The sequence below is a fragment of the Mobula birostris genome, chromosome 31, assembly GCF_030028105.1.
Source record: "Mobula birostris isolate sMobBir1 chromosome 31, sMobBir1.hap1, whole genome shotgun sequence".
Classification (NCBI taxonomy): Eukaryota; Metazoa; Chordata; class Chondrichthyes; order Myliobatiformes; family Myliobatidae; genus Mobula; species Mobula birostris.
In genome coordinates this window covers 20,617,074-20,639,417 of record NC_092400.1, presented here as the reverse complement: position 1 = coordinate 20,639,417, position 22,344 = coordinate 20,617,074, and the positions used below count along the sequence as shown (strand labels likewise).

Genomic DNA, 22,344 nt, shown 5'->3' with positions numbered 1-22,344 from the left:
TGTCAAGCAGCATCAGCGGAAAGAGAAACCAGTTAAAGTTTTCAGCCTGTCATAAGAACTGAGAGAGACTTGAGAGATTAAAATACAGTACTGTGCAAAAGTCGTAGGCATATGTAAAAAAAAATTCTGTAAAGTGAAGTTGCTTTCAAAAATAATGAAGTGAAAAGTTTCTAAATTTTCTGTAAAGAGCAGTAAACAGTAAAAAACTAAATCAAATCAATATTTGGTGTGACCGCTCTTTGCTTTATAAAACCGCATCAGTTCATTTAGGTACTCTGTCATGCAGTTTTATAAGAAAATCGACTAGTAGGTTGTTCTCAGAGAACATGCCACAGTTCTTCTGCAAACTTTGGCTGTCTCGCTTGCCTCTGTCTCTCCAGACAGCCTCAGTAGTGTTGAGATTGGGGCTCTGCAGATGCCATATCATCTGAAACCAAATTAAGAAATCTAGGGTGAGCAAGACTTTTGCACAGCACTGTATAAAATATACGCAGGTGTGCGAGCAGCAGATGAATCCAGCAGGGACAGGCATATGCTCCTAATTCCCTGTCCAGCTACATCTCTCCCTGCGTTCAAAAACCTTCTCCAAACTATCAATAATTGTGAAAATCAAACTGTAAATGTAACTGCATTCACGCTTTTCTGTTGACTTCTCCATTTTCAGGCTTCCCTATATTGAGGCCCTCCGCTGCTCGGGGTTGACCATGGAAGTTGCAACCTAGTGATACACAAGCCAGGGCAGTACGATATGGAGAGCGAGCTGATGCCCGTGGGGCAGGCTCCCCCTCTCCACGCAGCTGATGAATCCAAAGGAACGGCGGAGACGGATACAGCTTGGCACCAGTGTTTTCTCAGGGGCGGCCAGTCAGCACTGAACTCAGCGTAGGACTGCCTCAGTGACTCCAGCCCCACATCCTGACTCGGGGGTCCACTCCTGAAGCCTTCCCCACGAGTAGGTACAGCCGGCAGGTGGCGGAGGTGTGCGATCAGAGGTTTCCTTCTCCTGGAAGAGCTGCCAATCACGGCTGACGATCCCCATCTGCCCAAAGTGACTGGTTTTAAGGTGACAGTAACCCCGCCTTTGACCCTGCTCAGGCCAGTAGAAATAGTTCCACCAGGCTTGGTAGCTAAGCCACACGTGAGGGCCAGGAGCTGGACTTAGTTGTCAGAGGCTACTTGAGATGGGAGCATTTAATAGGTAGTGAGATCTTATCTCCACTACCTCCTTCCCAGACAATGCAACCATAAGAAACCTCACCATATTAATTACCTCTTTATTTTGAGGTTCCGATAGACCTATTTCTGCTTGTCAGGACAACATGTAAATGCAGTCTGCTGTTTGACAAGGACTCAGTTGACAGATTATTTTCCACAAACTGATATTCCACTAATGATTTTATCCAGTTTTCTCATCGGGTATCAATTCCCCTAATCTAATAATCCTGTTAGAGTAGCTTTAGATTTCACAAGTAAAAATTAATATTGGAGATAACAAATTCAAAAGTAATATCCACTTTGCAACGCATGTTTATGATGAACAGAAAGCAAATGCAATCTCTTTTAATTACTTTCTAAATTGCGCTACCAAAGAAATAAACATGACCTTTATTTTAATAAGCAATTGAAACAGCAAGGGTGCATTTTGATGATGGATCTGAAACAACAGAGGTGGGATTTTGGAGCTTCTGAGAAATTCCAATGCTTTGCATTCTTGCATTGTTCTCCTAATTTAGCAAGTGCACATGTCGTGGTAAAAGACAAAGAGTGAGAGAGGGCTAAGGTCAGAATCTTAAAAGTAGAATCAGTTCTGACGCATAACATTTCTTTAACCTTGAGGGCATACAAACACACAGTCAGACTCATCATACCAGGGATCACAGTCTGAAACTAAATAGTCTCAAAAATGGTAGGGGAGGTGTTGAGGAACTGACTACTAGATAATGCCCAAAGTAGGAATACATTTATTTTTACACTTAACGAAGAGTATATATTGCAGAGTGTATGTCGTCTAAGGCATTGTGTTCCTCCTAGAAGCCACATCACACAGGCTGCAGCAATGGTAAGCATCTGTGTTAATGCCATATTGTATTACAGTAGAAGCAGCTACCACAATGGGAAAGGAGAACTAAGAAGGAGTCAAGAAAGGCAAGAGTTTTTGATGCTTCTAATATTGCATTTCCACCTACTTGCTCATGTTCTGTAGCTTTTATTTTAATTTGGAAGCAAGATTTATTATGACGTTAACTAATTTGTGAAATTAACTTTTTGGGACATGGCAACCTGTTCATAGTTCTATCCATTCTCTCTTTTGGCCTTAACGGTCACATACTTGCTGCTGCAATGTTTCAGTGGTAAACTCGGCTAGCTTCTTCAGGCACAAGTTAGTCAAATGACGTCCATGTCTGTAAGTATGTGATTGTTGAAGATAGAATGGATGGATTTAATAGCTCATCACAAAGCTTCCATAGTCAGCTATACTGTTAGTTCATGGCAAGTTTCCTGAGGCAAATGATAAAATGATTCAAGTTTCTCAACTCATCTGGAACTGAAGAAGAAACAAATTGATGTTTACAACAGGGCAAGATATAGATTTCAACCACAGTCCATACCAATTTAATGGCGTTCAGCTCAGTTAGTGCAGAACAGAGATGGCACCAGCTTGTTGAAGTCTTCAAGAAGGAAGTCAGCTCTGGTTCGGTGATTTCAAAAGGGCCTTGCTGGAGCAGTGGGTCGTTGGCCAAACTGCGTCAGGCTGCTGATATTCTCAGCTCAAGCAGCAAAAGTCTTGATTGCTTTAGACAAATATGTTCATCCACAAGCTTCAACCCTTCCACCAGCTGAAGAGAGAATCCTTGGGAAAGAAAAGGGTGGAAAGTGAGCTAGGTTACCTGCTGGTTTTAATGGGGGTTTGCAGCAGGATTGATAAGACTTTACATGGTAAACAGTCAAACCCATCCTATTTTCCATTTCTGACAAAGAATTTAGTAGGCTCCTATTAAATAAGCGATAAATCATGTAAGGTTGTGGAGAGTGCCTTGCAGAAGACCACAGCAGTATAAAAAGAGTGCTGTTGGTTCTACATTCTCTGCGTATACTGTATGCTCTCAGGGAGATTGCTGAATTGATTTCTGAATGGTGGGTGGTTAAGGAGAAGTTATATTACGGTATATTGAAGGGTCAACCAACACTTACTGGTATTAAGTTCAATTCTGATTAAGAAGGATGGGAATTGAACACATAGCCCAATACAAGGACAGCTTCTGTCAGATGGACAAACTAAGATAAGACCATAAGACCATAAGATATAGGATCAGAATTAGGTCATTTGGCCCATTAAGTCTGCTCTGCCATTTCATCATGACTGATCCATCTTCCCTCTCAGCCCCAATCTCCTGCCTTCTTCCCATATCCCTTCATGCCCTGACTAATCAAGAATCTATCAACCTCTGCCTTAAATATACACAAAGACTTGACCTCCACGGCCACCTGCGGCAACAAATTCCACCTCCCTCTGGCTAAGAAAAGAATATATTGAAGCAAGTTCTCACCTGACTGACTCAGATAGACTCCATGATTTCAAAGGCACTTTTCAAAGATGCAGGGAAGTCTTCCTCCAATCTAACCAACCACCATTACCACCAAACACAAACTATCTGGTTACTTCCTTTCTTTTCTGTCAGTGCAGTACTTCTTTTCTGTTTGCAAGTTTGTTGCTATGGCTTCCCGCATTACTACAGTGGCTAAAGCAATCTAGGATATCCTGAGGATACAAAAGGCAATATATAAATGCAAGTTGTTTCTACATTAGTAACAATATATCCTATTGGAATAAACAAGGTCATTGATTTTGATTTCGTTGTAGCCAAAATAAAGCTTCTGACTTCAATGAAATATACCATAATAGAGCTATCACGTCCTGTGGGTTTTCTCCCTCAGGCCATAACAAAATAATTGTTTCATATTATTTATCTGAAATGATCCAATAGAAGTGAAAGCACAGTTGTTGTGCAAATGAAGTCACCGGAGGGAAGTACTGTTAGCTATGAAGGAGTTTCTTTGTTCAGCAAAATGAGACACAGCTGCCACCATACTAAGACCCCTTTCGAAGTAAGAAGCCTGCTTGACCCAACGCTGCACGACATCTTATATGCTAAAGATGAAAGGACAATTCCATATTTACAATGCATCCACAATGCTTCCTTTGAACTGCACATCAACTTTCGGCCTCCCGCTTCACACCCACACCACAGACACCTAAATGAATTTTAATCAGCATTGTCTGGACCTCCTATTAACTGTGATTCATGCCTCTTAGGGACCCATTGTTCAGAGCTGCATTTTATCTTTAATCTACAGTCTATATTCAGATTTAGTGGCTGAATTGATTTCTTAGTGGTGGATGGTTAAGGAAAAGTTATATTATGGTGTATTGAAGGTTCAGCCAACATTTTCTGTTATTAAGTTCAGTTCTGATTAAGAAGGATGTGAATTGAACACATAGCTCAACACAAGGATGACTTCTTTCAGATGGACAGTAAAAGATAAGACCAAAAGACCATAAGATATAGGAGCAGAATTTAGTTGTTGAAGTTATTTGCTATATGTGCTAACCCTAACGATGCCTTAACAAGCACTATCCCTCTTCCTGAAGAGCGGGGTATTTCTGTTACACCACTTTAAGATGAATGCCCTGTGGAAAGGATTCATTGTGATAAAGATTTATCCCCATCTACTCTGGAAGCAAGGTGCATTCCTAGACACTCAGTAACACTCTGCTCTCTTATTCATTATCAAGGAGTTAATGGTAATATTATTGATTATCAGCTTGGTAATAAACATCGGGGGAGGAAAAGAGAACCAAGAATAACTCGCACACACCAGATCACATTTCCTAAGCTGGGCATAAGACGTCATAATCTGAGATGAGGTAACAAACTGGGACTCAGGCTCAGATTGGAACCACCCAGGGAATCAGGGCTGCTGTGTAACTCCAGGAATGATTTTCACATTATATCCATTTCCTGGAAGTTTTATGTCAGTTATTGAAATAAGCCTTTGTGACAGATGTTGGAGGGAGTTTTTAATGGAAGTAGCTCCACTGTGATGAGGTTTAAACCCACAATGAAGATGTCCTTTAGGCCCCAATTGAATTCATGACCATAAATTATATCTCTTATGGCTTATAATCCTCATCGCACAGGGGACTAGATCATTGTTGGTTTAGGGTCAAGCCACACTTCGCCAAGTTGCCCTTGTTTACTATTAGTGTCCTTGGTTCTCGTTCAATATCTGGTGTTTCATCCTAAAACAGAACCTAGCGTTCTGGACATAAGTCGTACCTAGAACAGTGGTCGGATTCGCCAGCCTATGGCAAGGTCAGGTTTTGAATGACCTTTCTGTATCTGATTGATGCACGATATTCTAGGAATGCTTCTACATGGTCTTCAAGTACAGGAATCCTATCATTCCTGTGCTTCCTTTTAAGAAAGTGGTTAGTGGTTGGATAGGACAGAGTGGGTCACACCTGTAATGAACTTGGGGGGAAAAATAAACAAAGCAGAAATTCCAGATGTTCAATCTTCTTATCGGGATTTCTTCTGATTTTTGGTCTGCTGGTTAGGTTCGACCTCCAAGAGGACCACAACCATGTCGTTGGGTTTGAAGGCTTGAGTGTCTCAGTGACCCGGAGATCTATGTTGTCTAGAGTCTGGTCCTTATGCTTTGGCTCCCAGTAGGGTCACCCTTGCCAGACAGGTCAAAGGGTAGAGGCCAAAGTAATAGAGGTTTGGGGGTTCAGCTCAGGGCTAACACTCCTGACAGGTCAAAAAAAAGTTGTTACAGAAATAGCGATGAAGTTTATTTGTGTGTGACTGTATGGTCAGACAGAGATGGGGGGTGGCCTTTATTGCTGCCCTAAACACCAGTGATGTAAATGGTGGTCAGTAAGTTAGGTTTGATGATTTCTGTAGACGAGACAGTGAAATAGTATGTACAAGATATATGAGAATTATAGCACGTTCCTGGATTTAGAAGCAATGAAGATAGACCGAATAAAAGAACTGAAATCACCATTTCAATCCATTTCCGTCCAACAGGATGACAAGGACTTAACCTTGACTGGGGCCTCAATGTAATTTGAGAAGTTGAGCATCAAGCCATGGCGCTCAGTGTCTACTGAGTGGCAACCATATGAAGTCCATTCACATCAGCAACACATGCAGAATGCTAGAGGAACTCAGCGGGTCAGGGCTCTCGGCCTGAAACGTTGACCATCTAGTTCCCTCCATAGATGCTGCCTGACCTGCTGAGCCCCTCCATCACTTTGTGTGTGTTTGCTCAAGGAGTCCAGCGTCTGCAGAACCTCGGGTGTCCATGCTGTTACACGTCCGAACATCTTCTCCGCTGATTGGGATGCCGTTTTGTCTTTCAGCCACCCAAGAAGGCAAAGAAGAAGATCGAGGGAGCCAACTCCAATGTGTTTTCAATGTTTGATCAGTCACAGATTCAGGAATTCAAGGAGGTAGGTTTGCTAAGGTTATATTCAGACAAACATGCTCCCAAAGAGGATCAGCTGTCTTCAGAGAATTTAATGTCAATTGACAATGCGTAAAAGAGAGAGGGAATGAAAGGTCATTGACCTGAAATATTAATCTTCCAAAGTACTGTCTGATCTGAGTGCTCCCACCTTTGTCATTGCTTATTACAGATTCCTTCTCTCCTTGGTACGTTGCTTCTCGTTCTCCGTCAGATTTAACATTCCACTCCCCCTCCCCACCCCAGAAACTAGTCGAAATGTCCATCAGATCTAAACTGGTAGTTGTGAGACACTGCAGAAGTCTCAAGTTGATCCCTAGTCTGTAAGGAGGTGACAGATGTTATCTGGGGAGCAATAAAAGTGCTAAAATTAGGCTCTGGTAGTCACTATTAAGAGGAGCACTTGCTTTGAGTGGTACACAATAATCTGACGGAAAAGCACAAGTGTGAATGACATCATTACGGTAAGGAAACACCAATGTCCTTGTACGGAAAATCCTACAAAAAGTCACGGGTAAAGTTCTCCCTATCTTTGAGCACATCTACACGGGGCGTTGTCCCAGGAAAGCTGTAGCCATCGTCAGGGACCTCCACCACCAAGATCAGGCTCCCTGCTTGCTCTTGCCATCAAGTAGAAGGTACAGGAGCCTCAGGATCCGCATAAGTTACTGCCTCTTAACCACCAGGCTCTTGAACCAGAGAGGATAACCACACAACTTCACCTGCCCCATTACTGAACTGATCCCACAACCTACGGACTCTTCATCTCATGTTCTCAATATTTATTCTCGTTTATTATTATTATTATTGTTGTTTCTCTTTCTTTTTTATCTTTTGCATACACTTTGTCCACCCTGTTGGTGCAGTGTTTCATTGATTTTACAAACGTATTATGGATATTAGATTTATGGAGTATGCCCACAAGAAAATGAATCTCAGGGTTGTATATGGTGACGTATATAGTATGTACTTGGATAATAAATTTGCCTTAAGCTATGAACTTTTGAACAAATTAATCCTCCACTTTTACTTATAAAATTTCTTTAACATAGTTAATCTTCAACATATGATTGAAGACCATAGTCCCATAGCAGTGTCTTATTCAAGGGTGACTCAATGTTATTGTAGCACAGTGTAATGGCAAAAGGATCTGCAAGTGCAACTTCTCCCTCTGTCCTTTACTTACATTATATCTTTCATATAATTAAAAAGTCCCAAGGTGATATTCATGGATAGTGCACAGGATCTGATGCCAAGCTACACAAAATCTCCTAGGAAAAACAACCAAATGCTTGGTTAAGGAGATCGGCTGTGAGGAATGCCTTCAGTAGAGGAGAGAGGAGAAGTGATGGGGTGGGTGAGAGGGAGGGGTTGTTTGTGAAAATGAATTCAGAACCCAGGCAAGGCCACGTGTTGGGGGGGGGGGCAATGGCACTCCAGTCTCATTCCGAGACCCAAGTCTGGGTAACACAGGCAGCTAGGGAGAGCTGTAGGGCTGGAGGGGATCACAGAAGTAGGAGGGGATGAGCTATCTCAAGCCAGCAAACAGAATCAACAAACTCATTCGTAAGGCCAGTGATGTTGTGGGGATGGAACTGGACTCACTGACGGTGGTGTCTGAAAAGAGGATGCTGTCCAAGTTGCATGCCATCTTGGTCAATGTCTCCCATCCACTACATAATGTACTGGGTGGGCACAGGGTACATTCAGCCAGAGACTCATTCCACCAAGATGCAACACAGCGTGTCGTAGGAAGCCATTCCTGCCTGTGGCCATCAAACTTTACAACTCCTCCCTTGGAGGGTCAGACACCCCGAGCCAATAGGCTGTTCCTGGACTTATTTCCTGGCATAATTTACATATTACTATTTAATTATTTATGGTGCAACTGTAGCGGAAACCAATTTCCCCTGGGATCAATAAAGTATGACTATGACTATGACTAAGTGTAAATTCAAAGCATTGCTTCACCAATGGAAGGAAGCGGGTAGAAAGGTGATGGACGAGGTACAGGTTATACAACAGCAGTGAAGTTTCCGAGGACCTTTCGAGTTCATGTTGGGTAGATTGAGGGAAGTCAACCAGGATTCTATTCAATAATTGAGATGCAGATAAATTACCCGTTTCCTTTAGCACTTGCACACTCAGCATTATCCCCATTCTTTGTTTTCCTGACAAAACAGGGGAGAGTTACTGACAACCTGGGGGAGAGTTACACTTGTGGACCATTTCACTCTCACACTGCGATGCAGGGGGCTACGGTACTTACAATTTGGGGGGAGAGTTACTTCCCAAATGGGGGAGATTTACACTCGTAGACCCAATTGCCATCACTCTGTGGTGCAGGGGGCTACGGTACCACTGAGCAGACCTTAAATTAGACACTGCTACAGGACTGTGGTCTTCAATTAAATGCTAATGATTAACACTGGCGAAGAAAACAAGGAGACTGTTGTCTCCTGCTCGGTTAGACAAGGAATGATGTATGGCGTAGGGCACTGATGCACTATATTAAATGTGTCGCTGCTGAACCTGAACCATAAGGTATAATCAAAGATACCAGTTTTTAATACTGTATTGATTTTGCCTTGATACCAGGCTTTCACAATAATGGATCAGAACAGGGATGGATTCATTGATAAGGAGGACCTTAGGGACACATTTGCCGCTCTGGGTTAGTTTTACGATTACAAATGGATTTCTACTGCTGAGGTGGAAAAAAAATGTTATTAATGATTCGTAATCTATTCTACAGGCCGGCTAAATGTAAAAAACGAAGAGCTGGAAGAAATGATTAAAGAGTCTTCTGGGCCAATTAACTTCACAGTTTTTCTTACCATGTTTGGTGAGAAGCTTAAGGGTGAGTGAAATAAACTGATATTAATGGACTATTCGTCAAAACAAGTTACAGATTATTGGAAACATTTTAACTAACAATGGGAAACAAACAGTTACAAAGTCAGCATTGGTGTTGATTTGTGCAATTAGTTCGTGGTGTGGATAGATTTAGAGAATTTGAACCATTATGAGAAAATTGTAGGCAGGGATTCAGATATTGATAGGTTCCTTCAAAACAAAGGTGCTTCCTCGTTCCCCTTATTGTTGATTTTAAATTGGATCATATGATTATGTAATAAGAATTCTGTCTCACGGGAAATAAGGGAGCACGATACATGATTATTTCATTGACTAAATAATTGAAATAAATGTAGAACATTTACACAACAAGGAGATGGTGAAATAGATGCTATTAATGATATTAGCAGCTTGGTTCAGAACCTCTGAATCCACGGTTTCACGCTTGCTGCCCAACCACTGACCTCCCCACATGAGGTGTCCAAAGGCCACCCTGTCACTTTCTGCACGGAAGAGCTTCGGTCATTTGCTGGTGCCTACACTGCTGTCTGTGGGAGGTGAAGGTCCCTCTCACCCTGAAGTTATCCTCCTAACTAGTCCAAGAGGTTGGTGTAACTGATCTACGTCACATTTTCCAGTCTGCGTCACACTGCTGTGTTGTCACCGATGCTCTTCACCCAAGGAAAAGTAGGTTAACATTCCCTTCGGTACAGAACACCTCCGACCTCCACTCAGACTCCTGAGAAAAGCTGGGGCAGGATTCGCCACTGTTCTTGACATCTCCCATGGACTGGACACGAAAGCCAGCAGAGACAGAGCTTGAAGGGATTAGAAAGACCGTGGGGAAAGACCAGGAGAGTGGTGCTCAGGCCAATTTTGGATCAGCCAGGATCTTAAGGGGTAGTGGGGTGGAGATGCGTCTCTACCAAAGGAGGTGCAAGGTGCTCCTTCCCTCCACTAGCCTGCAGGTCACCCTTGGGAAAGGTGTAGCACCTGCTTAGCCCCCCCCCCCCACCTCCAGATCAGGATTATGTGAAGCCATGGGAGCAGGTGGTGGATGGTCGTATGAGCAGCTGGTGCACATCACAAGTCCTGGTTACGAGACCACTGACGCCAGGCAGACTATCTCTGAAGAGCATTGATATTGGCTTGCAAAGACACTGCCCAGAAGAAGGCAATAGCAAACCACTTCTGTAGAAATATTTGCCAAAAACAATCATGGTCATGGAGATCATGATTGGCTACGTCATGGAACATGGCACAGAATGATGATGTCATACGACATGGCACGTAATGATGATGATGATCTTAACAAAAAGTGGAACAGGTCTAAAAGAATCCTGTTTCCTATGTACTTTTGTTCCTACAAAACCGTTCAGATTTACCAGATTAAGACACGGCACAAGGAAGAATAAAACCAGGCAAACCATTTGGCACTGATGTGCAGAATGGAAGGTGAATTACCCAGTGTGTGGGGGTGGCAGGAGAACCAGGGAAGAGTTGATGGTGTGTGAGAGGCAAGTAAGTGGGAGGGAAGAACAGGATGGATGGGGTTGTTCCAAGACCTGGTCTAGGTCTGGGTTAAATGGCCTCTGTCCATCATGATAAACATGGCACCACAGTTTGCTGGTGACAATTGAACCCAGGTACGGAGGAATGACAGAGTCCCATGTAGAGGCAGAAACAAGGGTTTATACTTGGGCATTCCAATGGAACATTGACTGAGTGACACGGCGAGATGACTCATTCTCAAAACAAGGACCCCGTGATAAGCGCTAATAGGGCATCCACTTTGAGTAATCATAGAACACAGAAAACCCGTGCCAGTCAAAATAAGCTTGACAAGACTAAACAGAGATCACAAGGGTTTAATGAATCTAGTTCAGACAATAATTAACAAATACAGGTTTCTAGAAACCTCGGACCCCAATGCTCTACAGTTAGCCCCCCACAGACCCAAAGGGCTCACAGCACAGGGATTATACTCTGGACTACTTGTCCTGCTGCCACGCTGATTCTGTAGTGGATGGTGAGAAAACTAAAATGAACGAAAAGCCCACATGATCTTTTCCTCGCCAATCTCTCTGTCCCAGATGCAGCTGCAACCACCAGAGTCCTTGTGGCAATGAGGGTCCACCTTCATACTCAGATATTCTCATATGACACCCAGCGAGTGGGACATATTTAGAGCAGAACTAAACCAGGTAGCAGAACCCAATATTCTCTTGGTCCAACATATCCCTCAATCTATCATTGCTGTCAAATGAAGACACTGTTTCTGGTTCATTAAGGAGTTCAAGCAGATGAGAGAGACATAAATGACTGAAATGTTTCAAACCAAAACACCAACAATTTCTTTTCCCTCACAACTACTGCTCAACATGTTGAGCTTCTCCACCAGATAGTTTGTCTTCGTTTTGCTTACGGCCCCTTACACCACTGGTGTTCAGAGCTTCCTTCATCACGTCAGGAGCTTTCTCTCAGATTTCCCTAATGTCAGCCATGCAAGTCCCGGGTGGAGACTCAGGAATACTGTCACACTCAGATGTAGAAGGATTATTCATTGCTGTTTCCATAACGATTTTGTTTCACCAGTCAGGGTTGTTAGCACTGAGCTGAAATCTCAGTCTTATTCTGGCCTCTACTCTTTGACCAAGAGCCAAAGCATAAAGCCTTGGACTCCAGCCAACATAGCTCTCCGGGTCTTTGAGGCACGCAAGCCTCCAAACCGAACGACAAGGCTGTGGTCCTCTTGGAGGAGATTGTTTGTTACATTAAACAATTGAAGCTGGGGTGGCATTTGAAATACATAAAAATGAGCTCTCAGCCTTGGGGTCATGACACATGGTGGGTCAACACCACAGTCAAAGTTAAAACATGGCAGTGCCTCTACTTCCTCACGAGTCTGTGGAGATTCGAAATGACGCCTGAAACTTTGACAAACTTCTATAGATGTGTGGTGGAGAGTATATTGACTGGCTGCATCGTGGCCCGGTATGGGAACACCAATGCCTTTGAACAGAATATCCTACAGAAGGTAGTGTATTTGGCCCAGTACATCATGGGTAAAGCCCTCCCAACCATTGAGCACATCTACATGAAACCCTGTCATAGGAAAGCAGCATCCATCATCAGGGACCACCACCACCCAGGCCGTGCTCTCTTCTCACCACTGCCATCAGGTAGAAGGGACAAGAGCCTCAGGACTCACACCACCAGGTTCAAGAACTGTTACTACGCCACAACCATTGGGCTCTTTAATGAAAGGGAATAACTACACTCACTTGTTCATCTATTGAGTTGTTCCCACAACCAATGATCTCACTTTAAGGACTCCTTATCTCATTAATCTCAAGTTCTCATTATTTATTGCTATTTATTTATATTTGCATTTGCCCAGTTTGTTGCCTTCTGCACTCTGGTTGATCTTCCATTGATCCTGTTATAGTTACTATTCTATAGATCTGCTGAGTATGCCTACAGGAAAATGAATTGCAGGGTTGTATATGGTAACATATATGAGGGGTGACTGATAAGTTCGTGACCTAAGGTAGAAGGAGATGAGTTACACAGCTCTCGTTACATGCATGTGCAGATCAACTCTTTGAGTGAAAATGCAGAAAGTTTGAAAATAATTCATCTCCTTCTGCCCTAGGCCATGAACTTATCAATCACCACTGATGAGTTATTAACTTCACGCATTTTCCTCAAAGAGTTGAACTGCACGTGCATGTAACGAGAGCTGTATAACTCATCTCCTTCTACCTTAGGCCACAAACTTATCAATCACCCCTGCTTTGGGCACTTTCTGGAGGTCCAAGATCCGTATGCTCCACGACCGCTGGACTAAGTGTGTAAATGTAGGAGGGAAATATGTTGAAAAATAAATGTGCTAGGTTTTCTAAAATTGACTCCTTCTACCTTAGGCCACGAACTTATCAATCACCCCTCATCTGCATTTTGATAATAACACTTTGAACTTTTGAACTTTGAACCTATTGACCACATCACAGCTCTGCAGTTTAACCAGAGCTGGCCAGGAATAATAGTGAACAAACGAGACAAGTGATCGGTTAAGTAGGATCTATGAATATTTACATATTCGTGAAGTTCAGCTTTGGCAAATATATGGAAAATGGTCTGACTGTGTCCTATCCATAAAAGGAAAAACGGATCCAATTTTGTAAATTGCATCCTTCCAAGTCAGTTGGGAATTATGTTTGACAAAGCTCTCCACTGATTCTCATCACATGGAGGCAAAGTGATTGAGCCTTGCAGATCAATAATCTAAACCCCAGGAGAATGCCACAGGAGTCCTTCTGGGTAGCAGCCTAGGCCCAATCACTTTCAGGTGTTTTATCAGTGACCTTCTCTTCATCAGAAGATGAGAAGTGGAGAATTTCACAGATGATTGCATTGTATTTCAGTTCCTGTTGAAGCTCCCAATATTGTGAAGCCTTGCAAAGCATGTAAGGGTGACCAGCATATAGCAGCTCGATAGGACGCACCAGACATGATTTGGAAACATCCTGCCCATCATTTTTTGGTCAAAATCCTGGAACTCCCAAACCAACTACAAACACTATTCAGGAGTTTTACTAACCACATCAGCTTCTTTGAGACATTTCGAGAGGGGCAGCAAATTCTGACCTTTCCAGCAATGCCCATATCCCCTGAACAAGCAATTTATGAAAAGGAAGTTCAGGAATAAGTTGACTCATCTGCTTCCTGAATGGAAGACAGTGGTCAACCTGATCAGTACTGGCCAACTCCTCTAGATTGAGAACCTTCACTGTGATTGACTCAACCCAAAATAAAGAAGCAAAAGCCAATGTGGGATGGCAGGGCAAACTCAATGGGCTGAATGGCCTACATCTGCTCCTATGTCTTATGGTCTTAAAACAGTGGGAACAATGACCAAGCATCTACTAGTGAATCATAAACATGGGGAAGCCTGCGTATGCTGCATTTTAAACCCAATCTACAATCCATATTCAGATCTGAAGAAATATAGCTGCTGGTGACTATGAAACTATCCTGCATTGTCACCGCAAGCCATAAGCACTGAAATTCTGCAGATGATGGAAATCCAAAGCAACACACTCAAGGTGCTGGAGGAACGCAGCATCTATGGAAACAAATGAACAGTCGACGATTCAGGCCGAGGCCCTTCTTCAGGACTGAGAAGGAAGGTGGAAGAGTGAATATTTAGCAAGAGTTTGAATGCACCTTTCTGATCTTTCCAGTGTTATTACAAGGCAGAGCAAATTAAATCAAATTGAATACTAATATTCTTCACCACAACACAATTATGTTGTAATCTGTCTGCAGTTTTGTAAGCCTATGTCGTCAAACCAGAGTAAGAAAATGTCTCTGTTTGCATAATTACAGGTACAGATCCAGAGGAGTCGATCTTAAATGCATTCAAAATATTTGATCCTGAAGGCAAAGGCATTTTAAGGAAAGATTAGTAAGTGCATATTTGTCAATTTATGGCCCTATTGTTTGTGTCTGACATCTAAACATTTTTAAAAAGATCTTACAGTATTTTGCTTTTATTTAAACATTTTTACCCATTTTTACAGCATTCAGGAAATGTTGATGACTCAGGCTGAACGATTCTCTCAGGATGAGGTATGTTCTTGCAACCACTGAATTAACCTGGAAGAAAAATTGCAGGTCCTTACTCAAGTTATAGTATTGACTTTTCCTTAGCATATAAGTAAATAAATGCTTCGGCAGAAATTGGCCATTTTCAGATCATGTTTCTTCATTAAATTTCATTCTGTTCTCCCCACAATCGACTTTCATTACTCATGTGAAAGGAGCAGTTCCGTAGGCCTCTGCAATATCCCAAGTGACGCTACTACATAGCACTCAGTCCAAGCACTAGCGATCTAAAATAACTATTAGAAGTCCAGCCTTTTTAGTTCTGCCCTCTCATAGAAGTTAACATTTTGATTTTCTAACTCAGAGGTTATTTCTCCAGGGATGAGCAAGTTACTAACGTATATACATACTAGCAACATACTCCCTTAATACATCTTGTGGTTTCAGACGGAGGGGGAACACACTTTGGCTGAGAGCTCTTCCACAGTCACTGAAATATAAAGCACATTAATCATGTCCTAAAGTACCCGCTTCTCCCAATTAATCCATTTTCTCAAAATCTTTACTTGAAGAAATTTCCTTGAGGAATTTTCTCCTCTTCAAGTACAGAGATGCCTGAGTGAGGTACTTCAGCAGTTATGCATCTGAAGTAATGAGAGTCAAATAAGCTTTGAGATATTTTGCTCATATAATCTTTATACTTCAGTAAACGTGATATCCTTTTTCAGATTGATCAGATGTTTGCAGCTTTTCCACCAGATGCATCTGGTAACCTGGACTACAAGAACCTGGTACATATCATTACCCATGGAGAAGAGAAAGACCAGGAATAAAGAAACTTCCTTTGTCTTTGTCATGTTCTTCTACACCTTTCTTGTTTTCTTTTCTCTTTGAATAAACAGCCTCTTTGTTATACTTCATGCCTTCCTATGTCTTTTGAAAGCACAAGTAGAAAACGTAGAAAATCCAAGATACAGAAATTGGAAGAACTGAGATTATCTTCAAATTTGGTTGAAAAGTTAGATGGTTGAAAAAGCAGCCTGTTCCTCCGCCAGGGAATTTAAGTAAAAATCATACTTAACCATCCACTTTATAAGCACACTCATAAAAAAAATCCTATTGTCGTCACTACTTGAAATGCAATATCTCAACCTTTATATTTGTTCAGGTTTGAGAGGAATTTTGTGACAAAACATTGTAATTTGTGCAATTAAAGACAGGAATAAAATTTCACTGAAAAACCATATAATCAATGAACTTCTAAAATAGCAAGAGAAAATAAAAAACGCAAACAACAGGAATTCTGCAAAATAAAGTTGTATTTATAAAGCATTTAGAATACTTCTAATGAGCAAGTGGAAATAAATGTAGGCCTTGAAATTCTACGGTTTATGGCCACAATTTTATTTGCTATTCAATTAGGATTGAATATAGTCCCCACATGCAGCTGTGAGCTAAAGGCACAGTGAGTACCTGAATGCTGGGTGCTTCCAGAGTGTGTTCTGGATCTCCATCTGCATCATGTACACACGTGCAGACTTCTTGGAAGACGAGGCTCCCTGACCCAATACTACATGACATTTTTATATGCTAAAGATCAAAGGCAATGGCAGGACAATTCTATAATTACAATGTATCTACAATGCTTCCCTTGAATTTCATATAGTTTTCAAACATCTACATCTTCACACCGATGCTCCAGACACCTAAAATGAATGCTAATCACCACTGTCTCTGAGCTGCATTCATGCATATGCAGACATTTCAGGTCAATGAGTGTTTCTTGGTTTGCCATCAATCCCAGCCTTCAACTCCAAGAACACCATAGTTCCGAGCTGCATTTTAAACACAATCTACAATCCATATTCAGATCTGAAGACTGATTGCTGTTGAAAGTAATATTCGTATTTTACCATAACTCCAGAATATGCCCTGACACATGCAACGTCCAAGTACAAAAAGGTACAAGGCACAACTATCAGGCATGATCATTGGGCTCTGTGCATGACAGAATTTTGCCACTGCAGCCCACCCAGCACCATCACTTTAACATATCTGATCTGTTGTCGGACAAATCCTACCTTGTGGTGGCCAGACTAGTTAATTTAGCTTTATACTTTGATAGTGCCAGCTGGGGATCAGTAGGGAACGCTCCTACCTCTGTGCATCCTCTGATAACAATGATTGCATTTCGTTGATTCTACGAGTTGCTCTGCGATGTCATAGATGCTGTTGTGTAAATGCAACTTTTTTCACTCATCAACACCTTCAACAGTTCAAAGATCACAGAGCCAAAATAATGATTTCAATAATAACTTAAGGAAATCTCCAAGAAACAATTCAAAGGTTCGAAGTTTCAAAGGTTTGTTTCATTGTCAAAGTATGCACATACAATACAACTCTGATAATTATCTTCTCCAGATAGCCAAGATTACATTTTGAATATTTAAATTACATTTTAAATAACACATTATGTTTTAAATATTTATGTACTTAAAATGAAATCCAGTGCAAATTTGGCTACTGAGTCTCCTCTTTTGGAGAGAAGTATACTTGGCTTTACCAATATATTGAGAAATCAATGTATTTACAGAATGTCAATCTTTCTTTCAAAGTCATGAAGAGAGATTGTGTGGGTAGGTTAGTTGTTTAATTCCTAATTCAGTAATAAGATGTGGTCCAAGTATTAATATGCAAAGGATAAGATAATGGCAGGTCACCAAAAACTTTGACAAACTTCTATAGTGGCACAGTGGCGTGCATCAAAGTCTGGTATGGAAACATCAGTGCCCAGGACAGAAAAGCCTACAGAAAGTGGTGGACACAGTTAAAGCCATCCTCACCATTGAGTGCAGCTACATAGAGTGCTGTTGCAAGCAAGCAACATCCATCATCACAGACCCCCACCATCCAGACTGTGCCCTCTTCTCAATACTACCATTGGGTTGGAGGTAGGACACACACCACCAGATTCAGGAACAGGTATTAGCCTACAACCAGCAAGTTTCTGACCTGGTGTAGATAACCTCATCAGTCTGAACCGATTCTACGACCCATACACTCACCTTCTGGGACTCTTAGCAACTCCTGTTCTTAGTATTAAGTTTATTTGCTCAGAATTGTAAAATTCTGTTAAATTTCTGTTGTTTCCCTGTAAAAGCCTGCAAGAAAATGAATCTCAAGGCAGTTTATGGTAATATACACTGTATGTACTTTGATAATAAATTTACTTTGAACTTTGATGTTGAGGTTCAAAGAGTTTTGTAGATTCAGTTTTGCCAATGTGCCACAAAAATGTAAGACCCACTAGGGTAAAGTGATATGCAATGAAAACGATTTGCTGTTGTTCCTTTCTGCACCTTGTGGCGCATTGGGTGACAACCTAGCCACTCCTCTAGCATTTTGCCTGTTTTTCACAAGGCTGAGTTGCTAGCTCGACACTCAACCCAGCACGATGGAAAGTGTGCAAGGAGCCTTCCTGTCAGATCTGCCCCCTCCATTGACTCTTTTAAGTCCAGGCTCAAAACTTACCTTTATCCACTAGCGTTTGAATCTTCCTGATGTGGCTGATTTTTTTGGCTTGTGCTTAGGCTCATGTGTCGTTTATTTTGTGCCTACAAGCTGTGTGCCTTGGTGTTTAGATCAGTGTTTCTTGTATTTGTGATTCTAGCTACCTGTTATGGATTGTACAGCACTTTGGTCAACATGGGTTGGTTTTAAATGTGCTTTATAAATAAATTTGACTTGACTTGACCTGACTTGACCCCTCCCCTTGAAGTCCAGTGCGGATGCCACTGCACCACTGGCTGGCTACTGGAAAAGATATAAACAATTACCGCACAGTTCAGGAAACTTGGAGATAATGCTTTTATCAGCAACCCATCTTTTTCCTTCCCCTTGGTCCTTGGCTGAGAAATAGCCCAGTCAACAAAACAAGCAATGTTGAATGCCCTGAAACTGACAGGTGGTTTATTAATATACAGTAAGGATCACCTTACCATGCTGGAGATATAGTCTCCAGTTTTGGTAATGCACTTAGTGCCATTTTCAATTATTTTTCTCAGGAATAATATACAGCTATTTTAATGTGCAATTGCTTGAATTACTTCAATACTACATTACAACATATCTGGTACAGTGAAGCCTTTATATGATTGAGGTGAGTTTGGGTGTGGAAGCAGATTGAACTTTTCATAATTTCTTCATTGTGTGTGTGTGTGTGTGTAAATGGCACAGTAGTGTAAAAATTAGAGTCATGTTATTACAGCACCAGTGATCTGGGTCCATTTCCGCTGCTGCCTCTAAGGAGCTTGCATGTTCTCCCTGTGACTGCACATGTTTCCTCTAGGTGCTCGAGCTTCCTCTCAAATTTTGGTGTCTCCCGTGTCTATGGTGACGATGCCTTCGACAACGCTTTGCAAACATTCATTAAGCTCCTGTCGAACTCACACAGTGACCTACCGGATTATCCCAAACACAGTTCAGTCTCACTATTCCTTGTTGGATGTACAGTCAGTGTTTCCAAACCTTTTTTAGCCCAACGCCCCTCCCCAAAGCACCTTCCTACCTGCCAACGCCCCTCTTAGGCACAATATACTTCCCGGCACCCCCATAGTGTAAAGACATGTCTACCATTTGCTAACATGAGAAAAATGATACTGCTTTAAATTTTTATTTGCCTTTAATCCTAGCTTTCACAGTACCTATGCAGTATACAGCAGCTTTGATATCAATGTGATCTTTGAGCTTTATAGTTTTTAGCAAGAGTTGAAATGTCTGGTTCAAGTTGCGACAGCAAAGCCTTAAGTCCCCACATGTAACAATGTCCAAGTGGTTTCTGTTTTTTGTGAGTATGTGATTCATAGCACTGAAGCCCCTTTCAACAAGGTAGGAGGATGGAAATGCAATGAAGAGCAGTTTGGCTCTTTTCCAAAGACCAGCAATCTTCATATGACAGTGTAGCCACATACCACAAAAGATGACATTTTTGAAAAGCATTTTTGCTTCGTCATCATTCTAAATTTCAATAATTTCTACTCGCAAGCTCTCTTCCTGTTCTTCCACCTTGCAAAGAAATGGCTTAATTACCCAGTCCAGAATTTCCAGGTTATTCAAATCCTTGAATCGATTCTGAAAATTCTTCTTTAGTGGCTGCAGGTGTAAGCAGTACTCTTGCAAATCATTGTGAAAGAGAGTGCCATACTTTCCATGCAGGGAAACTTCTTCTCCCAATGTTTTGCTTATATGTTTTCAATTTTTGGATAAAAGTAGACACTTCACTTTTTGCCTGGATTAAATTGAAATTCTCACTCTGCAGTTTCATATTTAGAATGTTAATTTTGTCATACAGAACGGCTAGGTATGCCACATCTCCACATAGAAATTTAATCTTGTTTCCCAAGCTCTTGTTGACTTTGAGTAAAAATTCATCCACAAGATCAAAGATGTCAAAAAGATCAGAGAGACGTTTTAAGCAGCAGCCAATGCACAATAAATCATGTTCTGAATTAGAATTTTTTTTCCTCAATATACATTATGAGCTCGTCATAGATTGATTCTCCATTGATAGTTGTTTTTAACTTTTTACAAAAGAGAATCTTTTCATAAACTTTTCCATTTTTCATAAACCATGCATATGCCGTTAGCAATGCCTCGTTGACACGTAAGGTCTCATAATCTCCAAAGATGGTTCTTGACTGCACATATGAAGCCGAGGTCGCTTTGATCACCTCAGGAATCCTCAGGGTTGGCAGGTTCACTATGTCACCATTTGGTTCTGGCCAGTACTGTATCGCTGCGCGACCTCTTTCCCGTAGATTTGTAGAGGAAGCTGAGAGGGTGTACTTAACTTACCAACTGTTAAATTGCATGAACTTGTTCCGTGCTGTGAGTCAGGGGGAGCTGTTGGGCACCCTGGTTGCATCCCCAATAATGTCTGTTTGGTCGGTAAGGTCAGATGAGATTGCTGAGTTTCAGATGCACTGTGACAACGGATGCTCACTGCCTGCAGAGCTATGGTTCTTCTTGTGCTCCAGTGCCTTATCCTTTTTCTTTGGAAGCGCCTGCTCTACTAACGGTCAGTCAGGTCTCGTGCGTCAAGTTAGGTTGCCGCTTACCACTCCCCGACGACTTCTATTTCCTCTAATGCCCCCATAGGACACGTAACCGGCCCCCTCGTTGGGAATCACTGGGTTAGTTTGTTAATTGGTCACATGGGTGTAATTGGACAGCACTGGCCTGTTGGGCAGAAGGGCCTGTTACTATGCTGTATCTCTAAATAACAGTTTTATGACTGGACAAATTAAATTTTACTGCAAGCTGCAAATAGCTACTTTTAAAGAGAGTTTACAAGTCATGGACTTTGGTAAAAATTCTGACAACATACTTGGAAATTACATTGCACCACATCACATTTTTACTTCTAAGAAGTGCATGCACTGTGTGCCTTCTCTTTGAACTTCATAATGATGCTGCAGAGAAAGAAGCAGTGAGGAAGGAAAGACCTGCATTTGTATGCCAACATTTATTTCTTGTTCGGAATGTCTCAGAGCTGTTGACAGCCAATTGAAGTACATCAGAAGAGTAATCACAGTTGTAAACTAGGAAATAAGAAATTAGTTGAAAGTCCATGACCGGTTAAGAGTTCAGCGGCACAAATGTGCACAAGAAAGGGAATATGATGTAATTAATCACTGGACCCTAACATGGCGTCCAAAGAAACCTAGACATCTTTTTTTGCTGCTTTTTAAGGTGACTCACAATTCTATTTTTCTGTTAGCCCCGTTTTACTGTGATTGCTGCCTCTCTCTTTTTGCATGTACTGGCCTTTCGCAATATTTATTAGATCCTTCCCAGAACTGCAGAGATGTACATTCTTCCTGCCCTCCTGTCACAACTTTGATTACTCTCATGCTGATGGAAATTTCTGACTTTTCAGGGAGGGGAGTGTGTCCACAAAGAAATCCAATGATATAAGACCACAAGATATAGGAGCAGAATAAAGCCATTTGGCCCATCAAGTTGCTCCTCTATTTTATCATGGCTGATCCAATTTTCCTCTCAGCCTCAGTCTCCTGCCTTCCCCCCTGTATCCCTTCATGCCCTGACCAATCAAGAATCTATTAACCTCTACCTTAAAATAACATAAAGATGGCCTCTAGAGCTGCCTGTGGCAAAGAATTCCACAGATTCACCACTCTCTGGCTAAAGAAATTCCTCCTCATCTCCATTCTAAAAGGACACTCCTCTATTCTGAGGCTGTGTCCTCTGGTCTTAGACTCTGCCACCACAGGAAACATCCTCTCCACATCCACTCTATCAAGGCCTTTCAATAGGTTTCAATGA

The 22,344-nt window shown here is 41.7% G+C and overlaps 1 protein-coding gene across 1 annotated transcript; it reads left to right on the top strand.

The window, feature by feature from the left end:
- Window positions 1-2,038: 2,038 nt before the first annotated feature.
- Window positions 2,039-15,897, top strand: LOC140190959 (myosin regulatory light chain 2, ventricular/cardiac muscle isoform). Its single transcript, XM_072247962.1, has 7 exons — window positions 2,039-2,059; window positions 6,431-6,520; window positions 9,133-9,208; window positions 9,290-9,394; window positions 14,782-14,860; window positions 14,976-15,024; window positions 15,729-15,897. Exons 1-7 carry the CDS (start codon window positions 2,057-2,059, stop codon window positions 15,831-15,833), a joined length of 507 nt encoding a protein of 168 aa, XP_072104063.1. The 5' UTR covers window positions 2,039-2,056; the 3' UTR covers window positions 15,834-15,897.
- The last annotated feature ends 6,447 nt before the right edge of the window (window positions 15,898-22,344 follow it).

Bases quoted from the DNA above. Each gene is read 5' to 3' on its own strand.
- LOC140190959 (XM_072247962.1), top strand. The intron at 14,861-14,975 runs GTAAGTGCATAT...CCATTTTTACAG, and splicing joins GGCATTTTAAGGAAAGATTA to CATTCAGGAAATGTTGATGA. The intron at 15,025-15,728 runs GTATGTTCTTGC...ATCCTTTTTCAG, and splicing joins AACGATTCTCTCAGGATGAG to ATTGATCAGATGTTTGCAGC.